General features: G+C 42.9%; 1 protein-coding gene across 1 annotated transcript in view; it reads left to right on the plus strand.

The window, feature by feature from the left end:
- B3GLCT (beta 3-glucosyltransferase) overlaps positions 1–15017 on the plus strand; it is a 567539-nt gene that overhangs the window by 192648 nt on the left and 359874 nt on the right. Inside the window, exons 3-4 of the mRNA XM_075851692.1 lie at positions 1956–1992; positions 7449–7558. Of these exons, the coding sequence (XP_075707807.1) occupies positions 1956–1992; positions 7449–7558 (147 nt within the window). The remainder of the gene's footprint in view (positions 1–1955; positions 1993–7448; positions 7559–15017) is intronic.

The following is a 15017-nucleotide window of genomic DNA, read 5'->3' on the forward strand; positions in this document are numbered from 1 at the left end:
AAAAACCACCGTCACCGAAGTAGTCCTCGAACCCGATGTAGTCCAACAACCGAACCTTTAAAAAAAAACACACAAAGAAAACATTAGTAACACTAATAAGTAAAAAAGCAAAACCATTATTATACTTACCTTCCGGGTCTGTGACCATAAACTAAGCTCTAAGCTGTCATTAGTTAGTTTACATCACGTGGTCCCAGGTTACCTCCGTTCACTGGCCTACTTAGGACAATGAACTTCGGTAACCGGCCACCATGTGATGTAAACTAACCAATGACAGCTTAGAGCTGTCACTGCTTAGTTACTGGGCCTTGTAAGTGGCGCAAGATCACCAGAGATGAGCCAGAATTTTGGCGCATCTTGGGTGCATGTGTCACTATAAACCTAGTGCTTCAGATACAAAGGAGTCCCCGCGCTAGGAGTTACTAGCATTGGCGGGGCTCAGCAATAAAGTTTCCGTCGATGCATGCCTGGTCTTTTCTGATCAGGCCTGCTCCAGTGGAACGATGGCAGGCTGGGCCTGCGCCACACAAAAGTGCAGAAAGATAAGGAAGGGAACTAATAGGACGTGGATACAATTGAAGACAGTACATTACATTAGGGTTTCCACGATACTTGAATTTGGACTTTGATTCCGGTACTTTGCTTAGTATTGCGATTGTCAATACCAAAACGATACTTGGCAACAATAATAATAGTAAAAAAGTTCTTCCGTTTTCTGATGTGAGGCACATGGTGTGAAGAATTTTGAACCTCTGTGTGCCTCATATTAATAGTAATTAACCCCATAGTGTTTCTCAGTCATAATGGACAACATTAGGTTAATGTGTGAGGTACATGATGGAGCTAATTACTATCAATGTGAGGCACGTACATTTTCAAAATTCATAATACCTCGTGCCTCAAATTAATAAGTGAAAGAAAGCAGTTTTTATATTTTCTTTTAGTGTACACATAAATGACACTATAAATGTTATTATGGTCTTGGCAATACCAAATATATGATTATGGTCATGACAATACCAAATATATGTATATTTTATGTATTGTGACTTATTTTAAAGTTAGCTTTAAAAAATGGGTGGATTTTTTTTAACCTTTTTTTTTATTAAACATTACTTTAGGTTTACTTTTTTATTTTTAAACTTTAATTTACTGGCATATATCTATTGCCCTGGGGTCCCTGAATGGACGCTGGGCTGTCTGCCCATATATGGTATGTCCCTCAATCACATCACAGGGAATCGCTGTGACGCAATCCAAGGGTCATCTACCTTTGCATTTTCCACTTGAATGCTGCGGTCAGCTTTGAACGCAGCATTCAGGGGAATAAAGGCGTAGATCAGAGTTTTTTATTATCTCCGCCATTAGAACACAGCTGCGGCTGTGTAATACAACCATTGCCCCGCTCCTGACCAACGTGTGTGTGTGTGTGTGTGTGCGCGCGCGGTCAACATAAGGTGATGCGGCCGGCGATGCACTAATGAGCGGCGGTGCTGGCACTGAAGACAGAACATGGGGGTGTTTTGCAGTGCGCCCACCATGTCCTGCTCTGCCGTTCAAGTCGAAGACACGCCCACTATTCGCGGATTCGCCACAGCTGCTCACGTCAGCAGTTCTGGCCAATCCATTAACAGAGGGCGTCTTAAGCCTAAGAAGCGCACAACCCCGCCGGCCAGTCAGGTCACAAGATAAGTTTTTAATTGAAAAAAATAAAAAAAAAAGGAGGATCCTGCGGCCGCCCCCGCCTGCTGGACGCCCTAGGCACTGCACTTCCAGTGCCTAGTGGCAAATACGACCCTGCTGTCCGCCGCACGCTTATTGCCTGCTTTCTACTCATACTGTGCATAGGGAGAAAGCTGCTGTTTCATCTGCGTAGTGTACAGTATGTGAAACAAATCTCTCATTGTGTCTTTTTATTTCGTAATATTTATGTACATTTTTTCTTTTTGCCACAGAATCCTGAAAGCAGATCACGTGCTCCAATGCCCTTGGGTAAGTCTTTACTACATTTTAAATTGAATCAGTCATGTATCAACTGGGCCAGTCCTAAGACTATTTTTTTTTAAACTGTTACATAGTATTTTTTATACTGTTAGCCATTTGAGCCGCTTTATGCTGCAGAACCCTCTGGATCTCCGTGGGCCCCTTTGCATAGTAGCTGTCACAGCATCTTCCATGTGGCTATGTCTGGTACTGCAGCTGAGTTGTGGTTGAAGTACAGTACCAGACACAGCTGCACGGATGAGTGATGATGTGTTAGGAACTGCGATGGAGGGACCACAATGCTCCAGCAATGCCACAACATCTTCATTCTGCTGATCGTTGGGATCCTGGCAACCAGAACCCCACTTTTTACACATTTATAGCCTATCCTAAGGCTAACCTTTACATATATGACCTTAATACAACAGAATAATTTTATTGTATTTTCTTAACACTCTGGCCCTTTATGACAATAACAAGTAGTTACAAATATTTTTTTTTTAAAACAATCACTTAGTATTTTTGCTTTTGTTTATTTATTTTTTTATTAAAGGCATTGTCCCAGAATGGACAATTATCACCTATCCACATTGCTAAGGGCACCACTGATCGTTGCGGTGAGGATGAGCTTGAATGGAGCAGCAGTAGATAATTCGCCCTCTGCTCTTTTCAATGTCTGTGGGACTGACGGAAACATCTGAGCGCTGTTTCCGTCATTCCCATATACTTTGAATAGAGCAGCAGTAGGCGTGCTCGACCACCGCTCCATTTAATGTCCTCCTCACTGTTCTCATGATCGGTAATGTCCCCAGCAATCGGACAACTATCACCTATCATGTGAATAGGTGATAATTGTCGATTCTGGGACAACCCATTAAAAAAAATATTGGGCTTTTAATGTGTAAGACTCATACAGCAGACCCAAGGCTCTGTTCAAATAGACGTTGGAGGTTCTGTTAGGAGCCTCCAATGTAGATTCCATCACTTTTGTTGGGCATGCAGCGCTATTTTGTCCGGTAACATGACAGAAACTAGATGGTACCATTAAAGTCAATTGTTTAAATTTTTCTCCGTTTTCTATTCTTCTGATGGAAGAGTAACGGAAATTATACAGCAAATGTGAACAGAGTCTAAAATAGAATTTATATTTGTATCTACCGTCACCAGCCCCTTATAATATACAACCTTTCTATATATAATATGTCCTAGTTAGGGGAATTGCACCAAGGTCTCGAAATACAATTGGTTAGGATTATGAAGGTTTTCTTTTTGCTTTTATAGTCTATTATTTCTTCATTTTTTTTTTTATTAATTATATTTTATTAATATGTGGCTCCCAAAATATGAAACAAGTGGTAGTTATTTGCATTTACACAACTCCATCGACAAGTGATATTTGTCACAATCCTAACAACTCTGGTTCCTGTTGCGGTTTCCCATGAAAGTCAAGAGACCGTTGGGTCCAAATGAGAGTGTCACTTCTGCTTCCTCCATTGTATACGCAGCGCTTTTTGGGTATTGTATATCTAATGATTATGATACAGGAACAGTAAAAGTATATTTGGGGTCTAAGTGCCTAGCATACCGCTGTTCCAGAGTGCCGTAAAGCGGCTGCACTTTAGAATAAAGCTCTTATAAACCTGTATGGATTGTCTTTTAAGGGTTTAAACTTTTGCATGGCAAATTATAAATTTATAGCAATAAATGCAATTTTTTTCTGCCGTATTTACCTTGGATATTTATTTTCTGGCCTATCTAATGCTTAGGGCCTGGAGAACCTACTGTGTGCCGCAATGATCCTTGATATTTAGTAGTTGACCGTGTTTTATATTCTCCATATTAGTATAACTAAAGTACAGGAAGTTTGTAACCTGCTGCAGCAATTCTGCCTGATAGCAGTGTTATTAACAATGTGTAAAGTTATGTTCTATGTGTCCATGGGGGTTCAGAGGTAGAATTACGGCCGCGTCAAAGAAGTGCAGGACACTACTTGGGACGTAATTGGAGCCGTTTTTTATTGACTCCATTGCAAACCAGCTCCAATTACGTCAGTAAAAGACGCCGCGAAAAACGTGTGCACTTGTAAAAACGTCTGAAATTCTGGAGCTGTTTTCTCCTGAAAACAGCTCTGTAATTTCAGATGTATTTGGTGTTGTCGTGTGCACATACCCTTACATGTTTCTCGAACATAAAACATTACGTTAGCTATGATAATTGTGAATTAGAAAGTGATAATAATTAAAAATTATAATAGGTTCACGTCAACTGTTCATTTTTCCTTTTTGTAATGTTCAGTTCAAGGCTGCGGCAGTAAAACTTGCAGACAATACGTACTCGGCTCTAGGCAGATCTGTGCAATTTATAAAGAGAGTTTGACACGTATCACCGGAGATATAACTACATACTACATATACACACACTAAGGGTGGATTTACACGAGCGCGTGCGTTTTGTGCACGCAATAAACGTGGCGTTTTGCGTGCGCAAAAGGCACTTAACAGCGCCGTGTGTCATGATCATATGGTGCTTTTCGCGCAGCCGCCATCATTATGACACTGTTTGGATGTTTGTAAACAGAAAAGCACGTGGTGCTTTTCTGTTTGCAATCATAATTTGCCTGCTGTTGCGCGGATCACGCACGTCCCACGGAGGTGCCTCCATGTGGCATGCGTGATTTTCACGCACCCATTGACTTCAATGGTTGCGTGATGCACGAAAAACGCAGAAATATAGGACCTGTCTTGAGTTTTACGCAGCGGACTCACGCTGTGCAAAAATCACTGACCGTCTGCACTGCCCCATAGACTAGCATAGGTCCGTGTGACGCGCGTGAAAAGCACGCGCGTTGCACGGACGTATTACACGTTCGTGTAAATCCGCCCTAAAACACACACACACTACATATACACACATTGCACACACACATACATGCGTACATACTGCACACACTACATCCACACACTGCACACATACATACATACATACATACATATACACAATGCACACATACTACATATTAACACACTGCACACATACATACTGTAGCAGTGCAGCTACTGGACAGTGCAGAAACTGTCCAGTTTCAAGCAACCAGGGAACATGTACAGCAGTCAGGGTTTTCTCTGCTGTTGCTTAGGTGTAAAACCCGGAATAGGGCCTGGTTTGCTGGAGTGTGAAGGAGAAGGGTGGGCTTCCACTCCATACAGACAGTCCGTGTCTTGGGCTGTCTGATGAGCCTAGTTAGGCTTCACCTGAGGCAGCTCTTTAATTGAGGTGTGTGCAGTTCACACAGGGCTCTCAGTCTGGGGAAGACAGGCATGCTAGCCTGTGAGAGTCACCACTGTGTAAGGTAAGGCTGTGAAGGTTTTGAGGTATTGGGCACAAGGCTCAGTGTCTCGTAGTGAGGGACACTGAATGTGTTAGTTAGAGGCTGGACGGCCTAGGGTTTATTTTGTATGTTTTTGTTGTAACACTGCTTGCTCTGGTGAAGACAATAAAGCTAGCTGCGGCTGGTTTAAACTTTTATTCCATGAGTTGGAGTGAACTTTCTATGTGTGCCAACCATCTCACCCGAGAGATGGTGATTCTGTGAGCTAAGTGGTACCCAAGTTGTCACAATACACACATACATACTGCATATACTATACACACACTGCATACATATATACTGCACACATGCATACATACTGCCCACACTCTACACATACATACTGCACACCCATACATACTGCACACCCATACATACTGCACACCCATACATACTGCACACCCATACATACTGCACACCCATACATACTGCACACCCATACATACTGCACACACACACGCGCAGGCATACTGCACACATGCAGGCATACTGCGCACACGCAGGCATGCTGCGCACACGCAGGCATGCTGCACACACATACATACATACTGCACACACATACATACATACTGCACACGCACACACATACATACATACATACTGCACACACATACATACATACATACATACATACTGCACACACATACATACATACATACTGCACACACATACATACATACATACTGCACACAAATACATACATACATACATACTGCACACACACATACATACATACATACATACATACATACATACATACATACATACATACATACATACTGCACACACATACATACATACTGCACATACATACATACATACATACATACTGCACACACATACATACTGCACACACATACATACATACACTCCAGTCACCTCTTTGGCTTTAGACACATTGACACTTAGCTCCTTTCTGTAGTCTGCTCCTTCGGCAACTTCTGTCTCCTCTCACTTCTTCAGCAGGGGGTGGTGCCCCCAGTGCTGGGGGGAGGGGTGTACAGAGGGAGATTAGGAGCTGAAGGGGCTATCAAGGGAGTACTGGGCTGTACAGGGCAGAGACATTGTAGCAGCAGCGGCAGCTATACAGGTCAGCAGTGCAGACACCGTGAAGGAGCAGGGTGCTGCTGGGCAGTGAATTAGAAGGAGAGCAGGCCGCCGGGTAGGGACTTCGCACATCAGCAGAAAATGCGGAAGTAACGGCAGCCCGGCATCCTGCTCTGCATATATTCTCCTGTGCCACCTGTCAGGTCCCAGCCAAGCCACTCTCTCTTCTGCCAGATTTCCTGCTCTCTGTTCTCCTCCTCCTCTCTGGCGGGCAAGAGGCCCCTGCTAGTACTACACACCAGACGTGGTGTGTGGAGGCTGCTAACAATGTACTTCATGAGAGGTCACCACACAGCATGCGGGTAACCGGGCGCATACAACTTGTACAACAAAAAAATATAGAAATCACGGACACATTCTTTTTATTCCGGACACAACGAACAGTTGCCAAAAGTCCTCTCATTTCACGTACTGTCCGTGAATTAACGAACGGTTGGCAACCCTGGTTGGTGGGGCCCCTAAGATCGACATTTATCACCTATCCACAGTGTAGGTGATTTATGTCTGATCACTGGGGGCCCCACCGATCACTAGAGTGTGTGTCCTCCGTACCCATTTCTCCACATTGCAGGACAGCAGTGAGAAGATTCCAATGGAGCGGCATCGAGCGTGTGTGTGTGCGTGCTGACGTTATATTCAGTGTTGCATTTACAGGCTATAGGTGGCAGTGTCGTTATTCTTTTTATTGATATATATTACAATTGTATTAATAATTGATCTTTTGCATGACATTAGTGGTTTATACTATTTTTTTTTCACAAAGTGTGATCTTATAAAGACTTCTTCCCAGACCCTTTCCCACAAGTACAAGCAGTTCGGGTCAGTCACAGTGACCTGGCCATTGAGTTCCAGCAATTTGTTCACATTACATCTGAGAACTACAGTCTAGATATTTTCTCTTGAATATAAAAACCAGCTATTTCTTCCACTCGAGAACATTATCAGTAATTTTCGGCTTTATTTGTTAACGATCCATCTTCTTGTTTTATAGAACTGCAAGAAATTGTATTCGTGATACAAAGTCAGAGTAATTCATTCCACAAAAAGCGAGCCAAGGACCTGAAAGAAAACATCTTAAAACAGGCTGCGGAAATCAGCAAGGTAGGTGCATGCCATGTGCGCAGCGTGCCCTGATCTTGGTGCCCAGTTACCAGCACTTATACAGTCAACTCCAGAATTATTGTCACCCCCTCAGGAAACTGGACAAGAAGAATAAAAAAAACAATACCTGTATAGTTTGTGTTGAAAAATTGGTACAGTCCTACAAGAGTGTTTTTTTTTTCTTTCTTAATGGAGACTTCACAGTAGAACAACCTTTGTCCCGGGGCATATGGACCTCATAGAGGGAGATTTCACTCTCAGTACCCCCCTCTATTGGCAAGAACAGAAAACCAAATGGCGGCTCCCGCTCTGGAGGTCTTAGCATGATCATGTTGGTTTGTCCAGATGTGACAACTAATTTAATCAGTGTTTATTTCAAAATGATATTGATTATAATTATTATTATTATTAACCCCTAAAAATCTATATTAATGGGAGAAAAAAAATTGCAACTTTTTGTTGTTGGTTGAAGAGGAGAAACGAGGACCGCACAGCCACAATATTAATCAATGAACGGGAAGTTCTTGGTTAACATTTTGATCAAATTGTATAAGCCCACTTGCCACTTCACGGTGACATAAGTGGGTCCCTACTCTATTGGTTGCAGCATCGCATGGCGGCGCCCGCCACCACAGTACCGCACCCGCAACCCAGAGGCCCAGAAGCACCCCTGCTACCAGGCCAAGCCACCTTTGCTCTGGGCCACATCCCCCCACAAGTGCAGCACCACAGGAACAGACACCACCACACAGCGCTACAAGAAGTGAAAAGGTGGAAGTTTTTTTTATTGCCCTAATTCTCCACGATCTGTATAGTGGCTTACGACAACGTGTTAAATCCCTTTGTCTTCCATCAATATGGGAATTCAATGGACCTGCACAGATTAGTAAATGTTTATTAAAAAAATGAGTAGTCCGTAATTTAACTTTACATTGCCATCAGCATAAATAGGGTGGGAAAAAAAAAGAACCTTGAAAAACATGGAAGAGTTAAAAATGTAAAATGCAAGGGAGAAGACACATGAGCATATTGCCCCGATGTACAGTGAAGAGGATGGTAAGAGGCAAACACCAACCTTTACTAAACCCCTTCCCGTCGTAAACAATTTTCAGATTTTCATTTTCATTTTTTCCTCCCCACTTTCCAAAAGTCATAACTTTTAAATTTTTCCGTCAATAAAGTCCTATGAGGGTTTGATTTTTGCGGGACGAGTTGTAGCTTTTCGTTACGCCATATATTGTGCCATATAATCTACTAGGAAATGGGGAAAAAAATTATTTGTGGGGTAGAAAATTAAAAAAACAGCGATTCCTCCACTGTTGTTTGCGCGTAGTTTTTACGGAATTCACCGTGCAATGAAAACAACATATTACTTTATTCTGCGGGTCAATACGATTACGGCGATACCAAATATATATCGTTTTTTTTCTATGTTTTACTACTTTTAAGTGTAAAAAATAAAATTTATTTTGAGTCGCCAAATTCTGAGACATACATTTTTTTTATTTTTCCTTCGATTAAGTGTTCTGAGGGCTTATTTTTTGCGGGACAAGCTGTGGTTTTTAATGCTACCGTTTTGGTGTACATGCGACGTTTTGATCACTTTTTATTCCATTTTTTGTGGGAGATGCGGTGACTTAAAAATAGCGATTCTGGCGTTTGCATTTATTTTTTACGGCCTTCACCCCGGGGGTGCGATGAGCTGCTAAAGAGCGTCGCCCCCTCTTTCTAACGTTTTAAATGCTGCGGTCGTTATTCACTGCGACATTTAACGTGTAAACTATCCCGCTTGTTACTGTGAAGTGTCGGCTTTAACATACAGCCTACACCCGCATTGTATGAAGTTCCATACTTCCCCTGCCCGGCTATGACGTAGCCATACGTTAAATGTCGGGAAGGGGTTAAAGAGGACCTGTCACTTGGTTATATGTTGAACTGGTTAACTGACCTGAATAGCGTTGTCTCCTTGATTCCAGTGTTGTTGTTGTTTTTTTTTTTTACTGTACCCCTGTTCCAGAGATATGCCCCCCTGTTGTGTTGGCTCTCTATATGATTTGCTGTAGTTGGCCAACGGGGAGGAGCTAGCTTCCCTACCTCTGATGCTGACCAATCAGCGCAGGGAAGCTTAAGGGTATTTCACGCCCTCTTGGCTATGTACAGCAAAATGGCATATAGGGAGCCAACACAAAAGTGGTTCATATCTCTTTCCCCAGGAAAAGAAAAAAAACAGCATTGGAATCGGAGACCGTGCTATTCAGGTCAGTAAATACGATCAACTTATATGACCTAGTGACAGGTCCTCTTTTTAATTATTTGGGTTTTCAAATGTGAAACTCAATTGTGAGACGTCACCTCCATGGCCAGAAGCTTTTGGGAAGAGCTCCGCGAACAAAGCCTTTTCCTAAACAGACACAAAATGCAGCGCCTGAACATCACAAAATGTCATTGAAATTCATTGGAACTATAAATGGAATTGTGAGATATTGTCAGATGAGACAAATATGTACATTTTTGATCGTGCACATCATTGAATGAAAAGGGACTGCATGCAAAGAAAAGCAGCTGTTGTGAAATGTGGTGCGGGATCATTGAGGCTTTGGTGCTGTTTGTATCCCAAAACGCGTCTGTCTCTGGCAGGAGGCAGAAACTTGGGTGTAATGACCGCAAACACACATCAAACTCCACACAGGAATGTTGCAGAAACACAAGATCCAAGTTTTGCAATGGCCTCTCAGTCTCTGGATTAGAACTCCATTGAACACCTGCAGTGTATATTAAGGAGGGCAGTCCCAAGTGATGATCCAAGAATAAACATCAAGGACTTCGGAAATGTTCTGCATGGAGTAGTCCAAGTCTAATGAAGTTCAAGTATTGAAAGTGGTGGGTGAATTCTGGAACCCCTGCCAGATCAGCTTGTACCACCCCTGCTGTAATACAGTTCAGCTGTTGCAGAACCTAACTTTGGAGAACACTTCCTAATATTTACCACTAGATGGCAGCATTGTATTCCACATTTTTAAAGTACGGTACTCTTATCGTAGTGCTGCATGTTCAGAATCTTTATATATTCTACTGTGTGTTGAAACCGCACAATACCTTTTGTATGCAATATAATAACACGCAGGCTGTCCTATACACAAAACGCACATGTGCTAAATGTACAAGTAGTTCTTCAGCCGTGCACATTTAATGAAATTATTTTCTAACACTTTTTATTCCCATTACCTGTTCATTTTGCTCATTCCATGAACAGTTCTACAGTAATTGAAAAACTATTCTGTATTCTCAGAGTAAGTTCCTGCCATCTGAATTTATTCACTGTTTTATAAAAGTAAATCTCCACCCAAATATTAAAACTAACGCATGTTCATGAATGTTCTTATTTTCTATTTCATGTGATATATCAGAGTTTTGTTAGCCAGAGCTTCACTTTTTGATATAACCAGGCAACTTTAGTCACCCATCCTGAGGTTGCGGGGCTGAGTATTTTAGTCTCACCTAGTTACCCAGCTACATTCATTGTTATACCATTATCAAAGCCACATGACCGCCTGCCACAGTCGCGGACCGCCGCCTTCTCTCACCTCCTGGTGACCGAAGGCCTCTGCGCACAATCAGGCGTCTCCCTCCCTGGAGACACCAGCACACATGGCTGTAGTGCCCTGCAACCTCTTCTAGGGTGTGCGCGCTCGTCCTTAAAGGGCCAGCGTGCGCACCGGTATAAAGTTCCCTAACCAATCACCAGATCACCCTGGAATATAAAAATAATTTTGCCCTTCCACCCCTTGCCTGAGCGTTGTTGTTGTTGTATTCCCAGGTTAGTCTAAGCAAATGGTCCCTTAGTTGTATCCTGCTCCCAGTGTTCCCGTATCCTGTTTCTGTGTTTGTTCCCGAGCTGAAGTCTATTGTTGTACTCGTGTGTGTCTCATGTGCCATGTCCAGTGTCTTCAGCCATGTTCAGTGTCCTCTGCCATGTTCAGTGTCCTCTGCCATGTTCAAGCATCATCCGTGCCAAGTGTCTGCTACTCCGAGTATCTGCCAGATCATCTTCCCAGGTACTCTTACCCTAGAGACTGTTATTGACTGTCGTTTGGCCACCTGCTACTTCGCTGCGGCATAGTGGGTCCGTATAGCCCACAGCTCACATATATGTCCTGAAATGTAGCAATTCACATGATCATATATAGTCCTGAACACCACATGACAGCCCATATAGCATTGCAAACGTAGGAATTCTATTAATTTCAATGGAGGCACAGCTTGGGGAGAAACTGTTATAACAAAAGAAATAAAATTAAATATAGTACTAATAGGAATATCACGGCATAAAATATCAAGCAGCTATTTGAAGAGTCAAGTCATTTGCAAGTCTGATCTCATTCTGGCCACTTGAGAGATTTATTAAATGGGGGATTTTTGTATTTAGGCCGCCGAGCCCCATCAAGCCAATGTCTACATTAACCCCTTCCCGACATTTGACGTACATGTACGTCATGGAAAGCATTGACTTCCCGCAAAATGCCGTACATGTACGTCAAACGTTTGGCACCGGCTCAGAAGCTGAGTCGGTGCCATCATCGTCGGATCTCAGCTGTATCTTACAGCTGACATCCGACTGTAACGGCGGGGACCGAAATTAGCTTCGATCCCCGCCATTAACCCCTTAAGTGCAGCGCTCAAACGCGATCGCTGCACTTAAGGTGTTTGCAGCTCATCGGAGCCCCAGCAATGAAATTGCCGGGGTTCCGGTGGCTGCAATGGCAACCGGAGGCCTAATACTGGCCTCCCGGTCTGCCTAGCACCGAAGCCGGTCAAGATCCGCCCGGCGGCGGAGCCTGATCGGCTTCCGTAGCTGCCGGCAAGATGGCGCCGGGTCAGGAGCTGATCCGGCGTCATCAGCGGTGGAGGTCAGCTGTACTGTACAGCTGACATCCACCTGTAACGGCAGGAACCGGAGCTAGCTCCGATCCCTGCCATTAACCCCTTCGATGCAGCAATCGAAAGCGATTGCTGCATCGTAGCGGTTACAAGCAGATCGCCAGCCCTGACAGGCAATCGGGACTGGCGACTGCTGTTATGGCAACAGGAGAAACAATGGTCTCCTGCTCTGCCATTACGGAAGCCGATTTAGGCCCCGCCGGGAGGCGAAGCCTAAACGGCTTGCTGTCAGTGAATGACTGACAGATCTAATACATTGCACTACATAGGTAGTGCAATGTATTAGAAAAAAAAAAATCTGACCGTTGGACCTTCAAGCCCCCTAGTGGGACTTGAGAAAAAGTGTAAAAAAAAGTATAAAAAAGTGTAAAAAAAAGTGCAAAAAATAAAAGTTTGAAAACAATAAAAGTTTCAAGTAATCAAATAACACACAATCCCCCTTTTACTCTTATCAAGTCCTTTATTATTGAAAAATAATAATAAACCACATGTATTTGGTATCGCCACGACCGTAACGACCGGAGGTATCTAAATATTATATTATTTATTGCACGCGGTGAACAGCGTAAAAAAAAAACGTAAAAAACGTTACCAGAGTTTCTGTTTTTTGGTCACTTTGCCCTACAAATATTACAATAAAAAGTGATCAAAAAGTCGCACGTATCCAAAAATGGTACCTATAAAAACTATAGCTCGTCCCGCAAAAAACAAGCCCTCATACAACTCCGTCGACAAAAAAATTAAAACGTTATGGTTCTCACAACTTGGTGACAGAAAAAATACATTCTTTTTACAAAAGTAATTTTATTGTGCAAAAAGTTGTAAAACATAAAAAAGTGCTATAAATTAGGTATCGCCGGAATCGTACTGACCCGCAGAATAAAGTTAACATGTAATTTATAACGAATGGTGAACGCTGTATAAAAAAAACAAAAAAAGCTGTGCCAGAATTGCGTTTTTTTGTTTACCTGGCATCCCAAAAAATAGGATAAAAGGTGATCAAAAAGTTGCATGTACCCCAAAATGGTACCAATAATAACTACAGCTCGTCCCGCAACAAACCAGCCTTCATATCGATACGTCTATGAAAAATAAAATTAGTTATGGCTCCAATAAGTCAGGAAATAAAAAAATATGCAGTTGTGCCCGAGGGGAACATTTCTTCTGTTTCAAGAGGCGATTTATCAAGGACCTAAAATTAGGGAACCAGGAAGGGGAGGGCCCAAACATATCCGCTGGAAGCGACGGTGCCCGTATTATACCAGGCTAATACTTTCCCAGCAAAATTCCCCAAACTACAAAGGCGCGGAGTGTGGACCAAAAGGGGGATGAGAAATGACACCATTTATCAGTGCGACACCGGCCTGTGCATAAAGGATTGCTTCACAGCGTAACACACATCTATGGATTGTTTTTATTTTTTTATACCACCTGACTATGCCCCTTATATACTCCGCCCCGCTTACATGTACCCCCACATTATAAAACACCAGCAATACTCAAACAAATATAGTACCAAGCAAAATCCGCTCTCCAAAAGCCAAATGGTGCTCCCTCGGCCCTGAACCCTACAGCGTCCCCAAACAGCAGTTTCCTTCCACATATATGGCACCGTCATACCCGTGAGAACCCTTTTAACAATTTTTGGGCTGTATGTCTCCAGCGTCATAAGCTGGGCATGACATATTTGCCACTGAATGGCATATCTAGGGAAAAATAATTTTTTTTAATTTGCACCATCCGCAGTGCATTCATTTATGGAAAAGACCCGTGGGATGAAAATGCTCACTACACCCCTTAATTAATGCCTTGAGGGGTGCAGTTCCATAGTGGGGTCACTTATCAGGGGTTTCTTTTTATTATTTCACATCTGAGCCTCTGCAGTTGTGAACCAATACTTTGTAAATCGCCAAATTAGGCCTCCACTCCGCATGGTACTCTTCACTTCTGAGCCCTGTCATATGTCCAGACAAAAGATTAGGGCCACATGTAGGGTGTTTCTAAAACCGGGAAACACCGCATAATAATTAGAGAGCTGTCTTGTTATGGTGGCACAAGCCGGGCACCACATATTGGCATATCTATGGAAAAAAATCCCATTTTCACTCTGCAACATTGAGCGCACACTAATTTCTACAAAACACCTGCAGGGTTAAAATGCTTACTACACCCCTTGGTAAATGCATTGAGGGGTGTAGTTTCCAAAATGGGGTCACTTCTGGGGGGGTTTCCACTGTTTTGGGCCCACAGGTGTCCAGAAACCAATCCAGCAACATCTGCACTCCAAATGGCGGTCCTTCCCATCTGAGCCCTGCGGTTTGCCCAAACAGCAGTTTATGACCACATATGGGGTATTGCCGTACTCGGGAGAAATAGCTTTACAAATGTTGGGTTCTTTTTTTCCTTTATTTGTTGAGAAAATGAAAAAATTTGCGCTAAAGCTACGTCTTATTGAAGAAAAAGGACTGTTTTTATTTTCACTGCCTAATTCTAATAAATTCTATGAAACATCTGTGGGGTC

This window comes from Rhinoderma darwinii, chromosome 2 (assembly GCF_050947455.1).
Source record: "Rhinoderma darwinii isolate aRhiDar2 chromosome 2, aRhiDar2.hap1, whole genome shotgun sequence".
Classification (NCBI taxonomy): domain Eukaryota; kingdom Metazoa; phylum Chordata; class Amphibia; order Anura; family Rhinodermatidae; genus Rhinoderma; species Rhinoderma darwinii.